Here is a 22,990-nt window from a genome sequence, read left to right as displayed (position 1 = left end):
TGCTGTCGTCCAGCGTTCTGTTTTTGTTTATGTTGTAGCCAGTACCGTTTTAGTTTCGTTCTGCATAGCCTTCCCTAAGTTTCAATGCCTTTTCTTAGGGGCACTCACCTTTTGTTTATTTTTGGTTTAAGCATTAGACACCTTTTTACCTGCACACTGCCTCCCGCTGTTTCCGACATCTACAAAGCAATTAGCTACCCGCTGCCACCTACTGATATGGAAGAGTATTACACGGTTACTCTGCCGAGCTCTAGACAGCACCGACACTCAACAACAACACATCATTTGCAGACTATAATCACTTGTTTGCAAAAAATATTTTTAACCCAAATAGGTGAAATTAGATCATCTCCCACGGCACAGCAGACTGTATCTCACGGCCGCGGCACAGTGGTTGAAAAACACTGCCATAGTTAATGCTATTTGTTTCATGCCACAGTTTAGTGAGGTTTTCATGCCCATAGTTTCATGTTTCATGTCCCAAGTTTTTTGCCTTAGCTTCCGCGTGCGATAGGCACCCTTGCCTTCGGGTTGTTTTCTGTTTTGTACTTCGATGAGTGTTAGCTGAACAATTAAATATGTTCCTACCTGCAAGCCTTGTCCGGAGTAGTCCGATTAGTCGCAGTAAGCTACGACCCCCACCCCGTTATGACAGTACAAGGGTACAGCCCAGACGTTTCTCCTCAAATTGAGCCAAATGTAATTCTGTCTCTGTTTAATTCCTTGCTTCTTGTCTCGTTTAATAAATGTCATCAGTGTTTGAACCTGACAGAAGGTTGTTTGCATTGTGTCATGTAAGTCAGTGACGTGCAGTCACTAGAGGCAGGTGAGGCCCCGCCTCACCTGCCTCTAGTGAGGCAGGTGAGGAAGAAAAAAAATGTAAAAAGAAATAAAATTAATTAAATTGTTATATGTATCCAGTGATTATACTATAAAGTTATTTTCCATTTAACTTCACCAGTTTTAGATTATTTTTATTCAAAATCGCGGAATTTTCACATTTGCCGTTCAAATACTGAGAAGAGACGGTGCGGTGATCATCAGCCAGTTGAGGCACGTCACTCAGTGCCTCAACATGGATTCCGGACTCGGATAACTGCTGGCCTGCTGTGCAGTGAGACTGTATTGCTATATGAATTATATTATACATTTCCATAGTTTAGTTAGCTGAGGTATATAATGTACAGTGTATTTTGTCAACAACTGTATGTGTGTGACGTATTTCTTGTGCTGAGCGATCATAAAACGGCTGCAAAAGACGCACTGGCTGAGGCTCCAGTAATCCCGCCTCCTGCACCCCCGCCGTAGAATTGTTATATCAACTAAAGCCCACACTTAAACTTTCCACGTGGAAGATTGAATCTATTTAAAAAAGTTATTTCATAAGAAGCCAAAAAGTGCAAAAACAATAATGTTGGTGTTGGAGGAGTTGTGAATGACTGCAGGGCCACAACATTAGGTACACCTGCAGACTGCAGGTGTACCTAATTCACAACTCCTCCAACACGAACATTATTGTTTTTGCACTTTTTGGCTTCTTATTAAATAACGTTTGTAACCTATTTTCATGGGCTTTTCTCTTTGTGATGTTAAGTTCCTGTTATGCGCTGTTATACAGTATATGCCTTGAGCTCTTATTTTGAAGGCGCTAAGAGCGGAAGTGATGACATGTTGTAGTGGAGCGGCGGTTTTTGAAAGAAGGTAAATAAAGTGGTCCTCGTGTAAACTGGAGCCTCCGTGTTTGTTATTTTGTAGTTTCATACAGTATAGGCGACATTTATAAACCCTCGGTTACACTTTTTTAAATAGATTCAATCTTGCACGTGGAAAGTTTAAGTGAGGGCTTTAGTTGTGGACTTCATTTATAAGTAAAGGTAAGACCATAATAACGTTGTTTTTTTTTTAAATGTGCTTTTTTGTGTGCTACAGTTTGTATGTGTAAAGTTAAAGTTAAGTTAAAGTACCAATGATTGTCACACACACACTTGGTGTAATGAAATGTGTCCTCTGCATTTGACCCATCCCCTTGTTCACCCCCTGGGAGGTGAGGGGAGCAGTGGGCAGCAGCGGCGCCGCGCCCGGGAATCATTTTTGGTGATTTAACCCCCAATTCCAACCCTTGATGCTGAGTGCCAAGCAGGGAAGAATGCTGGTATGAGCTTTTAAACATAACCCGTTAACTGCTGCCAATCAAATGGTGAATAAGATACTCTTTAGGGTTCATATGTTTGTAAATCTGACTGTGATGAAGTCAGTGCCTCACCAGCCATCAACCTCACCGCACGTCACTGATGTAAGTAAATGCTGTGCTATTATTTCAAAAGTACTTTCAAGGGTCATTTACTCACATTGTCCACAAGATGGCAGCAGAGGTAACATTCAGAGGTATTTAAGATTCATTTAAAAGCACTCTGCGGTGCTTTGTTGGAGAAATCACGCCTCCTGGGGGCAAATTGAAGAGGCTGAGTAGTTTGGACACCCCTGTTACTAAGTATGTTGGTGTCATCAGCGTATAAAATCAAATTGTTTTGAAAGTAAAAAGTATTTAATATAGATAAGGACCCAACTGGGCATCAGTGCCATTGCTGTGGACCTCTTCTAATCCCATATCTGTACGAGTTCAGGAGTAGCAAGTCGCGGTATCAAAAGCTGGAGTGCAGGATTTGATTTGGCTGACATTAAGAAGAAGAAGGAGGTGTGGAGCAGACTCGGAGTGCTACTTACTGTCAGCACTGCTCAAAGCCGGCCATCAGCGAGAGGGCCAGGGACTCCACTGTGCACAGAACAACAACCCATTGTCATGCCAGGTCTGCATGAAGGAGTCCAAACAAAGCTTGCTTACGGTGAGGGAAGGAGCCTCGACACACAGCTTTGTTGAGGATCGTCACCAGGAACATGTGGCAGTTTTTGAAGTCAGACTCCATCTTGTCGATGGACTCGATCCTGCGGAACGCACGTAATGTTGTCAACGACGACATGGAATTGTACTTTTGGTGCTCATTTTTGCTGCGAGCTCCTACTTCCACGCGCCGAACCCGGCTTGCCATCGGTCCGAGAAGATGAGGACCAGATTGAGCACCTTCATGATGGCTTCCTTGACGAAACTGACCTAGAAAAGGAAGGAGAAGATGAATTATTTGCAAATTCTTTCAACTTATATTCAATTGAATAGACTGCAAAGACAAGATATTTAACATCCGAACTGGAAAACTTTGTTATTTTTTTGCAAATATTAGCTCATTTGGAATTTGATGCCTGCAACATGTTTCAAAAAAGCTGGCACAAGTGGAAAAAAAGACTGAGAAAGTTGAGGAATGCTCACCAAACACTTATTTGGAACATCCCACAGGTGAACAGGCTAATTGGGAACAGGTGGGTGCCATGATTGGGTATAAAAGCAGCTTCCGTGAAATGCTCAGTCATTCACAAACAAGGACGGGGCGAGGGTCACCACTTTGTCAACAAATGCGTGAGCAAATTGTCCAACAGTTTAAGAACAACATTTCTCAACCACCTACTGCAAGGAATTTAGGGATTTCACCATCTACGGTCCGTAATATCCCGCCAAAGAGTTCATCATCCAAAGGTAGTGTTTTGGAATTGTTCAAGAAGAGAGGAGAGGTAGAGGACGAGCCACATACAGACTGTATGTGATTCAACATGGGAAAAGGCAGTAATACAGCATCAATCACAGAAGAAACCCATTTGTAGAGTAACCTTCGACCAGAAGACAAAAACAATAACATTTGTGATCACCGCATTATAGCAGTCTTTGTCTCATGCTCATGGGGCACAAATTAGGGAACCTGAGCAGAACTATCTTGTTAAATGCTAAATGTCTTATCCAAAAGATTAAAAATAATCAAAATAACCCTAACAATCGTTAAGATTCTAATATTAGCCTTTTTTGGGGAATTTCTGGCATACACCTAGGTGTCAAATCGATTATCAAAAGGTTCAGAGAATCTGGAGAAATCACTGCACGTAAGCGATGATATTACGGACCTTCGATCCCTCAGGCGGTACTGCATCAAAAAGCGACATCAGAGTTTAAAGGATATCACCACATGGGCTCAGGAACACTTCAGAAAATCACTGTCAGTAACTACAGTTTGTCGTAACACCTGTAAGTGCAAGTTAAAACTCTACTATGCAAAGCCAACGCCATTTATCAACAACACCCAGAAACGTTGCCGGCTTTGCTCGGCCCGAGCGCATCTAAGATGGACTGATGCAAAGTGGAAAAAGTACTCTGTGGTCTGACGAGTCCACATTTCAAATTGTTATAGGTGCAAAGTGTAAAAGTCAGCATGTGTGATGGTATGGGGGTGAATTAGTGCCCAAGACATGGGTAACTTACACATCTGTGAAGGCGCCATTAATTCTGAAAGGTACATACAGGTTTTGGAGCAACATATGCTGCCATCCAAGCAACGTTATCATGGACGCCCCTGCTTATTTCAGCAAGACAATGCCAAGCCACGTGTTACAACAGCGTGGCTTCATAGTAAAAGAGTGCGGGTACTAGACTGGCCTGCCTGTAGTCCAGACCTGTCTCCCATTGAAAATGTGTGGCGCATTATGAAGCCTAAAATACCACAACGGAGATTGTTGAACAACTTAAGCTGTACGTCAAGCAAGAATGGGAAAGAATTCCACCTGAGAAGCTTAGAAAATGTGTCTCCTCAGTTCCCAAACCTTTACTGAGTGTTGTTAAAAGGAAAGGCCATGTAACACAGTGGTGAACATGCACATTAAATATCTTGTCCTTGGAGTCTATTCAATTGAATATAAGTTGAAAAGGATTTGCAAATCATTGTATTCTGTTTTTATTTACATGACAACTTCACTGGTTTTGGGTTTTGTAAATACTGTACAAGCAACGTTCCCTCTAAGGTGTGCGCCTGTGCAATTGCGCGCTGCTCACGGCAAATCTATGCCGCGCACAAAGTCCAAAAAAAATAATAATCGCATAACAATTTTTAAAGTAATTGACGACAAGCGGCCACAACAGAGACAACAGTTTTCGTCATCACTGTTCAATTATTGTATTGTATTATTATCTGTCGAGACGCTTTAAGGAGGAAATTAATTCCATCGATCACTTTATTGAGCAAAACTCTTTATAACACATGACCAAAAACATTGCTAAACAATTTCTATCCAGCAAAACTGGTCATTATCTGCCGTACAAACCAGGCTAAAACCAACTTTGCCATCTGTTATATCAACAGCTGCCGCTCGCTCTTTCTCACTTGCGCCAACACATGCACATATGGCACTTAGCCAGTGATGCGTTTACAGCCACACAAAAAGTCGGACATTTCCAACACCGCACATTATGTGTAATTCCAGGTCGTTACACTATGATTGACCAATCAAATGTGTGCTCATTCTACTGTCATTTATTAAGAATCTTACTTTATACAAACCCCGTTTCCATATGAGTTGGGAAATTGTGTTAGATGTAAATATAAACGGAATACAATGATTTGCAAATCCTTTTCAACCCATATTCAGTTGAATGCACTACAAAGACAACATATTTGATGTTCAAACTCATAAACTTAATTTTTTTTTTGCAAATAATTAACTTAGAATTTCATGGCTGCAACACGTGCCAAAGTAGTTGGGAAAGGGCATGTTCACCACTGTGTTACATGGCCTTTCCTTTTAACAACACTCAGTAAAGGTTTGGGAACTGAGGAGACACATTTTTTAAGCTTCTCAGGTGGAATTCTTTCCCATCCTTGCTTGATGTACAGCTTAAGTTGTTCAACAGTCCGGGGGTCTCCGTTGTGGTGTTTTAGGCTTCATAATGCGCCACACATTTTCAATGGGAGACAGGTCTGGACTACAGGAAGGCCAGTCTAGTACCCGCACTCTTTTACTATGAAGCCACGTTTATGTAACACGTGGCTTGGCATTGTCTTGCTGAAATAAGCAGGGGCGTCCATGGTAACGTTGCTTGGATGGCAACATATGTTGCTCCAAAACCTGTATGTACCTTTCAGCATTAATGGCGCCTTCACAGATGTGTAAGTTACCCATGTCTTGGGCACTAATACACCCCCATACCATCACACATGCTGCCTTTTACACTTTGCGCCTAGAACAATCCGGATGGTTCTTTTCCTCTTTGGTCCGGAGGACACGACGTACACGGTTTCCAAAAACAATTAGAAATGTGGACTCGTCGGACCACAGAACACTTTTCCACTTTGTATCAGTCGATCTTAAATGAGCTCAGGCACAGCGAAGCTGACGGCGTTTCTGGGTGTTGTTGATAAACGGTTTTCGCCTTGCATAGGAGAGTTTTAACTTGCATTTACAGATGTAGCGACCAACTGTAGTTACTGACAGTGGGTTTCTGAAGTGTTCCTGAGCCATACTTGCCAACCTTGAGACCTCCGATTTCGGGAGGTGGGGGGCGTGGTCGGGACGTGGTTAAGAGGGGAGGAGTATATTGACAGCTAGAATTAACCAAGTCAAGTATTTCATACATATATATATACATACGTACATATACAAATATATATATATATATATATATATATATATATATATATATATATATATATATATATATATATATATATATGTATATATATATATATATATATATATATATATATATATATATATATATATATATATATATATATATATATATATCCTGAAAATATGCAAACAAAACTGTGTTTAGATAATTGATACTTGAAACTTGCATAAATAAATATTAAGGAATATAACATAACTTGGCTTCTGAGAGCTTCAAAATGTAATGAATAAAATGCTAAAGTTGTTGATAAACAAGCAATTATTTTAATAATTAAATATGGTCATTTTAAATGAATTATTATGATAGTTTAAAATTAATTATTTCAAATATGTTTATTTGTATGTATGATTCTATGGCTGGATGTAATAAGGAGTCAGAAAAAATACAAATAAAAATACAATTAATTTTGATGTTTTTAGCAAAATATAGTAAAAATTTGTATTTTTTTTTTTTTTAATTAATAAATATATTTATTTTTAGGTAAGATAAACATAATAATACAATGTATCTCTAGTCTGGATGATTTAGTTCTTGTCACCCTGTTGTCATAAAGAAAAGGCTGTCCTCACTCAGGTCCGCATGGAGCTGGAGGGGGCGTGGCCTCCAGCTCCGGCTGAAAATCGGGAGATTTTCGGGAGAATATTTGTCCCGGGAGGTTTTCGGGAGAGGCGCTGAATTTCGGGAGTCTCCCGGAAAATTCGGGAGGGTTGGCAAGTATGTCCTGAGCCCATGTGGTGATATCATTTACACACTGATGTCGCTTGTTGATGCAGTACAGCCTGAGGGATGGAAGGTCACGGGCTTAGCTGCTTACGTGCAGTGATTTCTCCAGATTCTCTGAACCCTTTGATGATATTACGGACCGTAGATGGTGAAATCCCTAAATTCCTTGCAATAGCTGGTTGAGAAAGTTTTTTCTTAAACTGTTCAACAATTTGCTCACGCATTTGTTGACAAAGTGGTGACCCTCGTCCCATCCTTGTTTGTGAATGACTGAGCATTTCATGGAATCTACTTTTATACCCAATCATGGCACCCACCTGTTCCCAATTTGCCTGTTCACCTGTGAGATGTTCCAAATAAGTGTTTGATGAGCATTCCTCAACTTTATCAGTATTTATTGCCACCTTTCCCAACTTCTTTGTCACGTGTTGCTGGCATCAAATTCTAAAGTTAATGATTATTTGCACACAAAAAAAAGTTTATGAGTTTGAACATCAAATATGTTGTCTTTGTAGCATATTCAACTGAATATGGGTTGAAAATGATTTGCAAATCATTGTATTCCGTTTATATTTACATCTAACACAATTTCCCAACTCATATGGAAACAGGGTTTGTAAATATTAATCATGAAATGCTGTTATTATATTAAAGAAATACTATTAAAAAAAAAAAATATTTTACAAACAGAAAGTTACAGGAATGTACACATGGTCCAGTGCTTACATCTCATTGTGCAACATGTGAATGTTTTAATGGGAACTAAATGTGATATCTGAAAGGGGTACAAATTATTTCCAAAGCAGGACCTCCACCCAGACAAACAATACTAGTACACAGCTCGTGAAAAACCATATTTGTTGTTCTTGTCATTGTAAGTGGGCCTAAACAATTATATTAGAAAATGATCACATGGAAGTGACTGCTGTCATTTGATTATAATAATAAGAAATGTAACTTGTTATTTAGTCATGTTTGGGACAGGTGTGCTGCAGGTGTGGCCACAGTGTGCACGTCTGATGTTGCTCACATGTGCTCCACTCATACTTGCCAACCCTCCCGATTTTCCCGGGAGACTCCCGAATTTCAGTGCCCCTCCCGAAAATCTCCCGGGGCAACCATTCTCCCGATTTTCACCCGGACAACAATATTAAGGGCGTGCCTTTAGCGTCCTCTACAACCTGCCGACGCGTCCGCTTTTACACCATACAAACAGCGTGCCGGCCCAGTCACATGTTGTATGCGGCTTCTGCACACACACGAAAGTGACTGCAAGACATACTTGATCAACAGCCATACAGGTCACGCTGAGAGTGGCCGTATAAACAACTTTAACACTGTTACAAATATGCGTCACACTGTGAACCCACACCAAACAAGAATGACAAACACATTTCGGGAGAACATCCGCATCGTAACACAACATAAACACAACAGAACAAATACCCAGAAGCCCTTGCAGCACTAACTCTTCCGGGCTACAATATACACCCCCGCTACCACCAAACGCTGCCCCCCCAACCCCACCCACCTCAACCCCGCCCCCCACACATCAAGCCATACTTGCCAACATCAAGGTTGGCAAGTATGGCTCCACTGAATGTTCAAGGAGTTTTTGCGTTTGCTCACACATATGACAAATTAGAGGGAACATCGCATATAAGTAGAGATGTCCGATAATGTTTTTTTTGCCGATATTCCGATATTGTCCAACTCCCGATTCCGATATCAACCGATACCGATATATACAGTCATGGAATTAACACATCGATCCATCCATTTTTTACCGCTTAATCCTTTCGGGGTTGCGGGGGGTGCTGGAGCCTATCTCAGCTACAATCTGGCGGAAGGCAGTGTACACCCTGGACAAGTCGCCACCTCATCGCATTATTATGCCTAATTTTGTTGTGATGCCCCGCTTGATGCATTAAACAATGTAACAAGGTTTTCCAAAATAAATCAATTCAAATTACGGAGAAAAAAAATGCCAACATGGCACTGCCATATTTATTATTGAAGTCACAAAGTGCATTATTTTTTTAAACATGCCTCAAAACAGCAGCTTGGCATTTGGGACATGCTCTCCCTGAGAGAGCATGTGGAGGTTGAGGTGGGCGGGGTAGGGAGTAGCGGGGAGTGTATATTGTAGTGTCCCGGAAGAGTTAGTGCTGCAAGGGTTTCTGGGAATTAGTTCTGTTGTGTTTATGTTGTGTTACGGTGCGGATGTTCTCCCGAAATGTGTTTGTCATTCTTGTTTGGTGTGGGTTCACAGTGTGGCGCATATTTGTAACAGTGTTAAAGTTGTTTATACGGCCACCCTCAGTGTGACCTGTATGGCTGTTGACCAAGTATGGGATGCATTCACTTGTGTGTGTGAAAAGCCGTAGATATTATGTGATTGGGCCGGCACACAAAGGCAGTGCCTTTGAGGCACGCCCCCAATATTGTTGTCTGGGTGGAAATTGGGAGAAATTCGGGAGAATGGTTGCCCCGGGAGATTTTCGGGAGAGGCACTGAAATTCGGGAGTCTCCCGGGAAAATCGGGAGGGTTGGCAAGTACGCCCTACGTCTGTGTTTTACCAGATATGTACCGCTCCGTACAGCGGCGTTTTAAAAAGTCATACATTTTACTTTTTGAAACCGATATCGATAATTTCCGATATTACATTTTAATGCATTTATCGGCCAATAATATCGGCAGTCCGATATTATCGGACATCTCTACATATAAGTATTTAGTCATTAATTAATTAGCAAAGCAGCTTAAAAGAGAAAAGGTATCTTTTAAAAAAACAATCATTTAAGAATTAAAAATACTCTCATTGTCAATAATTCTCAGCAAATATGTTTATATATTTATCTGACAGGGGCATTTATTTCACTTCTTGTGAGAATTCGTCCCTGGTCTGCGCCACTGCGTTACTCGCAGCCCTCACGCAACCACTTCCCTTTCGTGCTGGTCGCCTAGAGCAGTGTTTTTCAACCTTTTTTGAGCCAAGGCACATTTTTTGCGTTGAAAAAATCCAGAGCCAAACCACCAGCAGAAATCACTAAAAAAAGTCAGTTGACAGTAAAAAGTCGTTGTCGCAATTGTTGGATATGACTTTAAAGCATAACCAAGCATGCATCAATATAGCTCTTGTCTCAAAGTAGGTGTACTGTCACCACCTGTCACATCACCCTGTGACTTATTTGGACTTTTTTGCCGTTTTCCTGTGTGTAGTGTTTTAGTTCTTGTCTTGCGCTCCTATTTTGGTGGCTTTTTCTCTTTTTTTTGGTATTTTTCCTGTAGCAGTTTCATGTCTTCCTTTGAGCGATATTTCCCACATCTACTTTGTTTTAGCAATCAAGAATATTTCAGTTGTTTTTATCCTTCTTTGTGGGGACATTGTTGATTGTCATGTCATGTTCGGATGTACGTTGTCTTTGCTCCACAGTAAGTCTTTGCTGTCGTCCAGCATTCTGTTTTTAATTTGTAGCCAATTCAGTTGTAGTTTAGTTCTGCATAGCCTTCCCTAAGCTCCAATGCCTTTTCTTAGGGGCACTCACCTTTTGTTTATTTTTGGTTTAAGCATTAGACACCTTTTTACCTGCACACTGCCTTCCGCTGTTTCCGACATCTACAAAGCAATTAGCTACCTGCTGCAACCTACTGATATGGAAGAGTATTACACGGTTACTCTGCCGAGCTGTAGACAACAACACATCATTTTCAGACTATAATTACTGGTTTGCAAAAAATATTTTTAACCCAAACAGGTGAAATTAGATCATCTCCCACGGCACACCAGACTGTATCCCACGGCACACTAGTGTGCCACGGCACAGTGGTTGAAAAACACTGGTCTAGAGTACGTCTCCTCTGCGTACCTGTCAAAACCTCCCTTTCTCCCCAGGGCTATCCAGTTTTTGTCCTTCTTCCCGGTGTCTTGCCGGTCTCGTTTTGTTTGTTTTCTCTACTGTAACGATGGAGTCGCTCGACAAGGGTTTGTTGAAGGAGCGCCACGAGTTTCATGTTCCGTCATTCAATCAAATAACACCGTGACAGAGATGGACGGACGTGAAGATGACAGGAAAATGCTAACTTGCTGTAAATATGTTGAGAAGTATGAGATGGTTATATAAGTAAAGAAGGTGAGGCAGCAGCTCACACATTCTCATACTTTTTGTGACATCCAGGAAGAAGTGATGTCAGACAATATTTCAGGAGGAAACCTTACAAATGATTGAATCCATAAAGTGTTATAAGAGTGTATTAAATGGAGTACCGGTAGATGAGTTATTGGGATGTAGAGAAATGTCAGATTTTGAGCTATTTCCTCAGGAGATGTTCCATATTTAGAAATAAAATGTTGAAGCTCCTCTTAGACACACGTAATAAAGGTGTAAACACAACATCAAACATTATGTCACTGGTATGACAGGTCAGCCTCACCTTCTCCCTCAGCAAGCAGCGGTCATGAATGGTTGCCAAATATCTGTAATGGATCTTGATCAGCTGGTCCAGGTCTTTGGCTTCCTGCACCTGGTGCTGGAACTCCAGGCCGGTGCTGTGCAGGATCTGAGCTCAGGTAGAAGAAAAACAAGGAAAAGTTTTATTGGGCACCCTGGTCTCTTTGAAAAGGTTGGAGCTGAGGGCTGCACTGGCCTCTTTAAATGACAGATGTCAAACTAGATCTGTCCCGCCAAATCCTTTAGGTGGCCTCCACGTCAATCATAGTGGCCTGCTACATCATTTAAAGTGAACTACAACATCATTTGATGTGGCCTGCCATTTAATTTAATTTTATGTAGTCCGCCAAGACCTTTAATGTGGTCCGGCACACCATTAAAGTGGCCTGCCACTCAATTTTATGTGGTCCGCCACCCCATTTAATGTGGTCTGAAACTTAATTTCATGTGGTCCGCCACCCCATTTAATGTGGTCCGCCACACCATTTAATGTGGTCTGAAAATTAATTTCATGTGGTCCGCCAACCCATTTAATGTGGTCCGCCACACCATTTAATGTGGTCCGCCACACCATTTAATGTGGTCTGAAAATTAATTTCATGTGGTCCGCCAACCCATTTAAAGTGGTCTGAAACTTAATTTAATGTGGTCCGCAACCCCATTTAATGTGGTCCGCCACCCCATTTAATGTGGTCCGCCACACCATTGAATGTGGTCTGAAAATTAATTTCACGTGGTCCGCCACCCCATTTAATGTGGTCTGAAACTTAATTTCATGTGGTCCGCCACCCCATTTAATGTGGTCCGCCACACCATTTAATGTGGTCTGAAAATTAATTTCATGTGGTCCGCCAACCCATTTAAAGTGGTCTGAAACTTAATTTCATGTGGTCCGCCACCCCATTTAATGTGGTCCGCCACCCCATTTATTGTGGTCCGCCACCCCATTGAATGTGGTGTGAAACTTAATTTCATGTGGTCCGCCACCCCATTTAATGTGGTCTGAAACTTAATTTCATGTGGTCCGCCACCCCATTTAATGTGGTCTGAAACTTAATTTCATGTGGTCCGCCACCCCATTTAATGTGGTCCGCCACCCCATTTAATGTGGTCTGAAACTTAATTTAATGTGGTCCGCCACCCCATTTAAAGTGGTCTGAAACTTAATTTAATGTGGTCCGCCACCCCATTTAAAGTGGTCTGAAACTTAATTTCATGTGGTCCGCCACCCCATTTAATGTGGTCCGCCACACCATTTAAAGTGGTCTGAAAATTAATTTCATGTGGTCCGCCACCACATTTAATGTGGTCTGAAACTTAATTTCATGTGGTCCGCCACCCCATTTAATGTGGTCCGCCACCCCATTTAATGTGGTCCGCCACACCATTTAAAGTGGTCTGAAAATTAATTTCATTTGGTCCGCCACCCCATTTAATGTGGTCCGCCTCACCATTTAAAGTGGTCTGAAAATTAATTTCATGTGGTCCGCCACCCCATTTAACGTGGTCCGCCACACCATTTAATGTGGTCTGAAAATTAATTTCATGTGGTCCGCCACCCCATTTAATGTGGTCCGCCACCCTATTTAATGTGGTACGCCACACCATTTAATGTGGTCCGCCACACCATTTAATGTGGTCTGAAACTTAATTTCATGTGGTACGCCATCCCATTTAAAGTGATCTGCCACGTAATCCTAATTTGGTCCACCAAGCCATTTAATGTAGTTCACCACTTAATTATATGTGACCACACCATTTATCGTGGTCCGCCACGTCTGATTGCAGAGCAAGTTATCCATCAATTTGCTAATAAAACATGTAAACATCAAAATAAGTTGCCCATGCAAATTGTGTAACAAAGCTATTTCTGTTTATATTTACACACATTCACTTGGAGTTTGACACCCCCGTTTTAAGTCATGTGACTGAGGGATGCAGTGGTGTTTTTAAGTCATGTGACTTAGGGATGCAGTGGTGTGTTTAAGTCACGTGACTGAGGGATGCAGTGGTGTCTTTAAGTCATGTGACTGAGATATGCAGTGGTGTCTTTGAGTCACGTGACTGAGGGATGCAGTGGTGTCTTTAAGTCATGTGACTGAGGGATGCAGTGGTGTCTTTGAGTCATGTGACTGAGGGATGCAGTGGTGTCTTTGAGTCACGTGACTGAGGGATGCAGTGGTGTCTTTAAGTCATGTGACTGAGGGATGCAGTGGTGTCTTTGAGTCACGTGACTGAGGGATGCAGTGGTGTCTTTAAGTCATGTGACTGAGGGATGCAGTGGTGTCTTTAAGTCATGTGACTGAGGGATGCAGTGGTGTCTTTAAGTCATGTGACTGAGGGATTCAGTGGTGTCTTTAAGTCATGTGACTGAGGGATGCAGTGGTGTGTTTAAGTCATGTGACTGAGGGATGCAGTGGTGTGTTTAAGTCATGTGACTGAGGGATGCAGTGGTGTATTTGAGTCATGTGACTGAGGGATGTAGTGGTGTCCTTGAGTCATGTGACTGAGGGATGCAATTGTGTCTTTAAGTCATGTGACTGAGGGATGCAGTGGTGTCTTTAAGTCATGTGACTGAGGGATGCAGTGGTGTGTTTAAGTCATGTGACTGAGGGATGCAGTGGTGTCTTTAAGTCACGTGACTGAGGGATGCAGTGGTGTCTTTGAGTCACGTGACTGAGGGATGCAGTGGTGTCTTTAAGTCATGTGACTGAGGGATGCAGTGGTGTCTTTAAGTCATGTGACTGAGGGATCCAGTGGTGTCTTTAAGTCATGTGACTGAGGGATGCAGTGGTGTCTTTAAGTCATGTGACTGAGAGTTGCAGTGGTGTCTTTAAGTCATGTGACTGAGGGATGCAGTGGTGTCTTTAAGTCATGTGACTGAGGGATGCAGTGGTGTCTTTAAGTCATGTGACTGAGGGATTCAGTGGTGTCTTTAAGTCATGTGACTGAGGGATGCAGTGGTGTATTTGAGTCATGTGACTGAGGGATGAAGTGGTGTCTTTGAGTCATGTGACTGAGGGATGTAGTGGTGTCCTTGAGTCATGTGACTGAGGGATGCAATTGTGTCTTTAAGTCATGTGACTGAGGGATGCAGTGGTGTCTTTAAGTCATGTGACTGAGGGATGCAGTGGTGTGTTTAAGTCATGTGACTGAGGGATGCAGTGGTGTCTTTAAGTCACGTGACTGAGGGATGCAGTGGTGTCTTTAAGTCACGTGACTGAGGGATGCAGTGGTGTCTTTAAGTCACGTGACTGAGGGATGCAGTGGTGTCTTTAAGTCATGTGACTGAGGGATGCAGTGGTGTCTTTGAGTCATGTGACTGAGGGATGCAGTGGTGTCTTTAAGTCATGTGACTGAGGGATGCAGTGGTGTCTTTAAGTCATGTGACTGAGGGATGCAGTGGTGTCTTTAAGTCATGTGACTGAGGGATGCAGTGGTGTATTTGAGTCATGTGACTGAGGGATGTAGTGGTGTCCTTGAGTCATGTGACTGAGGGATGCAATTGTGTCTTTAAGTCATGTGACTGAGGGATGCAGTGGTGTCTTTAAGTCATGTGACTGAGGGATGCAGTGGTGTGTTTAAGTCATGTGACTGAGGGATGCAGTGGTGTCTTTAAGTCACGTGACTGAGGGATGCAGTGGTGTCTTTGAGTCACGTGACTGAGGGATGCAGTGGTGTCTTTAAGTCACGTGACTGAGGGATGCAGTGGTGTCTTTGAGTCACGTGACTGAGGGATGCAGTGGTGTCTTTAAGTCACGTGACTGAGGGATGCAGTGGTGTCTTTAAGTCACGTGACTGAGGGATGCAGTGGTGTCTTTAAGTCATGTGACTGAGGGATGCAGTGGTGTCTTTGAGTCATGTGACTGAGGGATGCAGTGGTGTCTTTAAGTCATGTGACTGAGGGATGCAGTGGTGTCTTTAAGTCATGTGACTGAGGGATGCAGTGGTGTCTTTAAGTCATGTGACTGAGGGATTCAGTGGTGTCTTTAAGTCATGTGACTGAGGGATGCAGTGGTGTATTTGAGTCATGTGACTGAGGGATGTAGTGGTGTCCTTGAGTCATGTGACTGAGGGATGCAATTGTGTCTTTAAGTCATGTGACTGAGGGATGCAGTGGTGTCTTTAAGTCATGTGACTGAGGGATGCAGTGGTGTGTTTAAGTCATGTGACTGAGGGATGCAGTGGTGTCTTTAAGTCACGTGACTGAGGGATGCAGTGGTGTCTTTGAGTCACGTGACTGAGGGATGCAGTGGTGTCTTTAAGTCACGTGACTGAGGGATGCAGTGGTGTCTTTGAGTCACGTGACTGAGGGATGCAGTGGTGTCTTTAAGTCATGTGACTGAGGGATGCAGTGGTGTCTTTAAGTCATGTGACTGAGGGATGCAGTGGTGTATTTGAGTCATGTGACTGAGGGATGAAGTGGTGTCTTTGAGTCATGTGACTGAGGGATGTAGTGGTGTCCTTGAGTCATGTGACTGAGGGATGCAATTGTGTCTTTAAGTCATGTGACTGAGGGATGCAGTGGTGTGTTTAAGTCATGTGACTGAGGGATGCAGTGGTGTCTTTAAGTCACGTGACTGAGGGATGCAGTGGTGTCTTTAAGTCACGTGACTGAGGGATGCAGTGGTGTCTTTAAGTCATGTGACTGAGGGATGCAGTGGTGTGTTTAAGTCATGTGACTGAGGGATGCAGTGGTGTCTTTAAGTCACGTGACTGAGGGATGCAGTGGTGTCTTTGAGTCACGTGACTGAGGGATGCAGTGGTGTCTTTAAGTCATGTGACTGAGGGATGCAGTGGTGTGTTTAAGTCATGTGACTGAGGGATGCAGTGGTGTCTTTAAGTCATGTGACTGAGATATGCAGTGGTGTCTTTGAGTCACGTGACTGAGGGATGCAGTGGTGTCTTTGAGTCACGTGACTGAGGGATGCAGTGGTGTCTTTAAGTCATGTGACTGAGGGATGCAGTGGTGTCTTTAAGTCATGTGACTGAGGGATGCAGTGGTGTCTTTAAGTCATGTGACTGAGAGTTGCAGTGGTGTCTTTAAGTCATGTGACTGAGGGATGCAGTGGTGTCTTTAAGTCATGTGACTGAGGGATGCAGTGGTGTCTTTAAGTCATGTGACTGAGGGATTCAGTGGTGTCTTTAAGTCATGTGACTGAGGGATGCAGTGGTGTATTTGAGTCATGTGACTGAGGGATGAAGTGGTGTCCTTGAGTCATGTGACTGAGGGATGCAATTGTGTCTTTAAGTCATGTGACTGAGGGATGCAGTGGTGTCTTTAAGTCATGTGACTGAGGGATGCAGTGGTGTGTTTAAGTCATGTGACTGAGGGATGCAGTGGTGTCTTTAAGTCACGTGACTGAGGGATGCAGTGGTGTCTTTGAGTCATGTGACTGAGGGATGCAGTGGTGTCTTTAAGTCACGTGACTGAGGGATGCAGTGGTGTCTTTAAGTCACGTGACTGAGGGATGCAGTGGTGTCTTTAAGTCATGTGACTGAGGGATGCAGTGGTGTCTTTGAGTCATGTGACTGAGGGATGCAGTGGTGTCTTTAAGTCATGTGACTGAGGGATGCAGTGGTGTCTTTAAGTCATGTGACTGAGGGATGCAGTGGTGTCTTTAAGTCATGTGACTGAGGGATTCAGTGGTGTCTTTAAGTCATGTGACTGAGGGATGCAGTGGTGTATTTGAGTCATGTGACTGAGGGATGCAGTGGTGTCTTTAAGTCATGTGACTGAGGGATGCAGTGGTGTCTTTAAGTCATGTGACTGAGGGATGCAGTGGTGTCTTTAAGTCATGTGACTGAGGGATTCAGTGGTGTCTTTAAGTCATGTGACTGAGGGATGCAGTGGTGTATTTGAGTCATGTGACTGAGGGATGAAGTGGTGTCTTTGAGTCATGTGACTGAGGGATGTAGTGGTGTCCTTGAGTCATGTGACTGAGGGATGCAATTGTGTCTTTAAGTCATGTGACTGAGGGATGCAGTGGTGTCTTTAAGTCATGTGACTGAGGGATGCAGTGGTGTGTTTAAGTCATGTGACTGAGGGATGCAGTGGTGTCTTTAAGTCACGTGACTGAGGGATGCAGTGGTGTCTTTGAGTCACGTGACTGAGGGATGCAGTGGTGTCTTTAAGTCATGTGACTGAGGGATGCAGTGGTGTGTTTAAGTCATGTGACTGAGGGATGCAGTGGTGTCTTTAAGTCATGTGACTGAGATATGCAGTGGTGTCTTTGAGTCACGTGACTGAGGGATGCAGTGGTGTCTTTGAGTCACGTGACTGAGGGATGCAGTGGTGTCTTTAAGTCATGTGACTGAGGGATGCAGTGGTGTCTTTAAGTCATGTGACTGAGGGATGCAGTGGTGTCTTTAAGTCATGTGACTGAGAGTTGCAGTGGTGTCTTTAAGTCATGTGACTGAGGGATGCAGTGGTGTCTTTAAGTCATGTGACTGAGGGATGCAGTGGTGTCTTTAAGTCATGTGACTGAGGGATTCAGTGGTGTCTTTAAGTCATGTGACTGAGGGATGCAGTGGTGTATTTGAGTCATGTGACTGAGGGATGAAGTGGTGTCTTTGAGTCATGTGACTGAGGGATGTAGTGGTGTCCTTGAGTCATGTGACTGAGGGATGCAATTGTGTCTTTAAGTCATGTGACTGAGGGATGCAGTGGTGTCTTTAAGTCATGTGACTGAGGGATGCAGTGGTGTCCTTAAGTCATGTGACTAAGGGATGCAATGGTGTCTTTGAGTCATGTGACTGAGGGATGCAGTGGTGTCCTTAAGTCATGTGACTGAGGGATGCAATGGTGTCTTTGAGTCATGTGACTGAGGGATGCAATGGTGTCTTTGAGTCATGTGACTGAGGGATGCAGTGGTGTGTTTAAGTCACGTGACTGAGGGATGCAGTGGTGTCTTTAAGTCATGTGACTGAGGGAGGCAGTGGTGTATTTAAGTCATGTGACTGAGATATGCAGTGGTGTCTTTGAGTCATGTGACTGAGGGATGCAGTGGTGTGTTTAAGTCATGTGACTGAGGGATGCAGTGGTGTCTTTAAGTCATGTGACTGAGGGATGCAGTGGTGTGTTTAAGTCATGTGACTGAGGGATGCAGTGGTGTCTTTAAGTCATGTGACTGAGGGATGCAGTGGTGTGTTTAAGTCATGTGACTGAGGGATGCAGTGGTGTGTTTAAGTCATGTGACTGAGGGATGCAGTGGTGTGTTTAAGTCATGTGACTGAGAGATGCAGAGGTGTCTTAAGTCGTGTGACTGAGGGATGCAGTGGTGTCTTAAGTCGTGTGACTGAGGGATGCAGTGGTGTCTGTAAGTCATGTGACTGAGGGATGCAGTGGTGTGTTTAAGTCATGTGACTGAGGGATGCAATGGTGTCTTTGAGTCATGTGACTGAGGGATGCAATGGTGTCTTTAAGTCATGTGACTGAGGGACGCAGTGGTGTCTTTGAGTCATGTGACTGAGGGAATCAGTGGTGTCTTTGAGTCATGTGACTGAGGGATGCAATGGTGTCTTTGAGTCATGTGACTGAGGGATGCAGTGGTGTGTTTAAGTCACGTGACTGAGGGATGCAGTGGTGTCTTTAAGTCATGTGACTGAGGGAGGCAGTGGTGTATTTAAGTCATGTGACTGAGATATGCAGTGGTGTCTTTGAGTCATGTGACTGAGGGATGCAGTGGTGTGTTTAAGTCATGTGACTGAGGGATGCAGTGGTGTCTTTAAGTCATGTGACTGAGGGATGCAGTGGTGTGTTTAAGTCATGTGACTGAGGGATGCAGTGGTGTCTTTAAGTCATGTGACTGAGGGATGCAGTGGTGTGTTTAAGTCATGTGACTGAGAGATGCAGAGGTGTCTTAAGTCGTGTGACTGAGGGATGCAGTGGTGTCTTTAAGTCATGTGACTGAGGGATGCAGTGGTGTCTTTAAGTCACGTGACTGAGGGATGCAGTGGTGTCTTTAAGTCATGTGACTGAGGGATGCAGTGGTGTCTTTGAGTCATGTGACTGAGGGATGCAGTGGTGTCTTTAAGTCATGTGACTGAGGGATGCAGTGGTGTCTTTAAGTCATGTGACTGAGGGACGCAGTGGTGTCTTTGAGTCATGTGACTGAGGGAATCAGTGGTGTCTTTGAGTCATGTGACTGAGGGATGCAATGGTGTCTTTGAGTCATGTGACTGAGGGATGCAGTGGTGTGTTTAAGTCACGTGACTGAGGGATGCAGTGGTGTCTTTAAGTCATGTGACTGAGGGATGCAGTGGTGTCTTTGAGTCATGTGACTGAGGGATGCAGTGGTGTCTTTAAGTTATGTGACTGAGGGATGCAGTGGTGTCTTTAAGTCATGTGACTGAGGGATGCAGTGGTGTATTTGAGTCATGTGACTGAGGGATGCAGTGGTGTCTTTAAGTTATGTGACTGAGGGATGCAGTGGTGTCTTTAAGTCATGTGACTGAGGGATGCAGTGGTGTCTTTAAGTCATGTGACTGAGGGATGCAGTGGTGTCTTTGAGTCATGTGACTGAGGGATGCAGTGATGTCTTTAAGTCATGTGACTGAGGGATGCAGTGATGTCTTTAAGTCATGTGACTGAGGGATGCAGTGGTGTATTTGAGTCATGTGACTGAGGGATGCAGTGGTGTCTTTAAGTCATGTGACTGAGGGATGCAGTGATGTCTTTAAGTCATGTGACTGAGGGATGCAGTGGTGTATTTGAGTCATGTGACTGAGGGATGCAGTGATGTCTTTAAGTCATGTGACTGAGGGATGCAGTGGTGTATTTGAGTCATGTGACTGAGGGATGCAGTGGTGTCTTTAAGTCATGTGACTGAAGGATGCAGTGGCCTCACCCTGGTCATGATGTAGTTGTGCAGGCTGTTGACAAAGTGCATGAGTTTGACTCTTAGTAAACACATGCGATGAATCTGTTGCTTGAGTGACTCTTTGGCCTTCACATGGTCAGCCACCTCCTCTTCCACTTTCTTGGTGAAGTCCATAAAATCTGAAAAGTGCAAACCACACAGGAATGATTGGCCAGTTAAAGAGGTTCCAGCAGGTTCCCAGCAGAAATTCTCCTACCACTGAATCGAAGCGTGTCCAAACTGTACTTGGCCCACTTGATCTGCAGCAGCAGCAGGAAGACCTGATTGTAAATCTTCTGGCACTCGGAGCTGATCACAATGTCCACAGGCCAGGGAACCTGACGGGCAGAAGAGGTGATGCAATTCTCAAAACGTCCACCAAGGACCAACAATGGTAATCTAGAATGATACATCTACATCTGTGGTGTCCAAAGGGCGGCCCGGGAGCCATTTGCAGCTATTTTTTTCAACAGCCAGCTTCACAATCATTAGCATGCTAATATTAGCATGATAGCATTTGTGTTAATTTTGCAGGTATACACTTTAGCGTCTAATATTGTGTTACTTGACGAATGATACCTCAGCATGCTAATGTTAGCATGCTAGCATTTGTGTTAATTTTGCAGGTATACACTTTAGCGTCAAATATTGTGTTACTTGACGAATGATACCTTAGCATGCTAATGTTAGCAGGCTAGCATTTTAAACACATGTTTTCAGGTACACACCTCAGAGTAATATCTTTGGGAGTTGACGCATGTTATAGTTAGCATTTCAACATATTAGCATGCTAGCATTGTTGTTAATTTAGCAGGTATACACCTTAGCGTCAAATATTTTCGTTACTTGACGAATGATACTTTAGCGTGTTAACGTTAGTATGCTAGCTTTCTTTTTAAGCAAATTTTGTAGGTATACACCCAAGTCATATTTTGGTACTTGATACATGCTAATGTTATCATGCTAGCATTTTAAAACACATTTTTAAGGCACACACTACAGAGTAATATATTTTAGTACTTGACGCATGTTATAGTTAGCATTTCAACATTCTAATATTATCATGCTAGCATTTTTGTTAATTTTGCATTTATACACTTCAGCGTAAAATATTTTGTTACTTGACGAATGATAATTTAACGTGTTAACGTTATTATGCTAGCTTTTTTTTAGCTAATTTTGTAGGGATACACCCAAGTTATATTTTAGTCCTTGATGCATGCTAATGCTACCATGCTAGCATTTTAAACACATTTTTAAGGCACACACTACAGAGTAATATATTTTGGTACGTGACGTTACAGTTAGCATTTCAACATTCTAATATTATCATGCTAGCATTTTTGTTAATTTTGGAGGTATACATCCTAGTCATATTTTAGTAATTGATGCATGCCAATCTTACCATGCTCGCATTTTCAACAACTTTTTCAGGTACACACCTTTTAGTACTTGACGGATGTTACAGTTAGCATGTCAACATTCTAATATTAACATGCTAGCTTTTTTGCTAATTTAGCAGGTATACACCTCAGCGTCAAATATTTTGTTACTTGACGAATGATACTTTAGCGTGTTAACGTTAGTATGCTAGCTTTTTTTTTGTTGCTAATTTTGTAGGGATACACCCAAGTTATATTTTAGTCCTTGATGCATGCTAATGCTACCATGCTAGCATTTTAAACACAATTTTAAGGCACACACTACAGAGTAATATATTTTGGTACGTGACGTTACAGTTAGCATTTCAACATTCTAATATTATCATGCTAGCATTTTTGTTCATTTTGCAGGTATACACCTTAGTCATATTTTAGTACTTGATGCATGCTAATGTTACCATGCTCGCATTTTTAACAATTTTTTCAGGTACACACCTCAGAGTAATATATTTTAGTACTTGACGCATGTTACAGTTAGCATGTCAACATTCTAATATTAACATGCTAGCTTTTTTGTTAATTTTGCAGGTATACACCTCAGCGTCAAATATTGTGTTACTTGACCAATGATACTTTAGTGTGTTAACGTAATTTTTTTATTTTTTTTATTAAGCTAATTTTGTCGGTTACACCCAAGTCATATTTTGGTACTTGATGCATGCTAATGTTATCATGCTAGCATTTTAAACGCATTTTTAAGGCACACACTACAGAGTAATATATTTTGGTACGTGACGTTACAGTTAGCATTTCAACATTCTAATATTATTATGCTAGCATTTCTGTTAATTTTGCAGGTATACACCTTAGTCATATTTTAGTACTTGATGCATGCTAATGTTACCATGCTCGCATTTTAAACAATTTTTTCAGGTACACACCTCAGAGTAATATATTTTAGTACTTGACGCATGTTACAGTTAGCATTTCAACATTCTAATATTATCATG

At 42.6% G+C, this 22,990-nt stretch overlaps 1 protein-coding gene across 1 annotated transcript in view; it reads right to left on the bottom strand.

Annotated features, from left to right (window-relative positions):
- Nucleotides 1-2,523: 2,523 nt before the first annotated feature.
- The window catches only part of tubgcp5 (tubulin gamma complex component 5), a 78,625-nt gene continuing 58,158 nt past the window's right edge, over nucleotides 2,524-22,990 (bottom strand). The window contains exons 18-23 of the mRNA XM_061977559.2: nucleotides 20,816-20,936; nucleotides 20,587-20,738; nucleotides 11,721-11,846; nucleotides 3,021-3,109; nucleotides 2,843-2,943; nucleotides 2,524-2,773 (exon numbers count right to left, since the gene is read on the bottom strand). Of these exons, the coding sequence (XP_061833543.2) occupies nucleotides 2,727-2,773; nucleotides 2,843-2,943; nucleotides 3,021-3,109; nucleotides 11,721-11,846; nucleotides 20,587-20,738; nucleotides 20,816-20,936 (636 nt within the window). The 3' untranslated portion in view covers nucleotides 2,524-2,726. The remainder of the gene's footprint in view (nucleotides 2,774-2,842; nucleotides 2,944-3,020; nucleotides 3,110-11,720; nucleotides 11,847-20,586; nucleotides 20,739-20,815; nucleotides 20,937-22,990) is intronic.

The sequence above is a fragment of the Nerophis lumbriciformis genome, linkage group LG18, assembly GCF_033978685.3.
Source record: "Nerophis lumbriciformis linkage group LG18, RoL_Nlum_v2.1, whole genome shotgun sequence".
Lineage (NCBI taxonomy): Eukaryota > Metazoa > Chordata > Actinopteri > Syngnathiformes > Syngnathidae > Nerophis > Nerophis lumbriciformis.
Note: the sequence above shows the minus strand (reverse complement) of the source record. Positions and strands in the feature narration are given on the sequence as shown.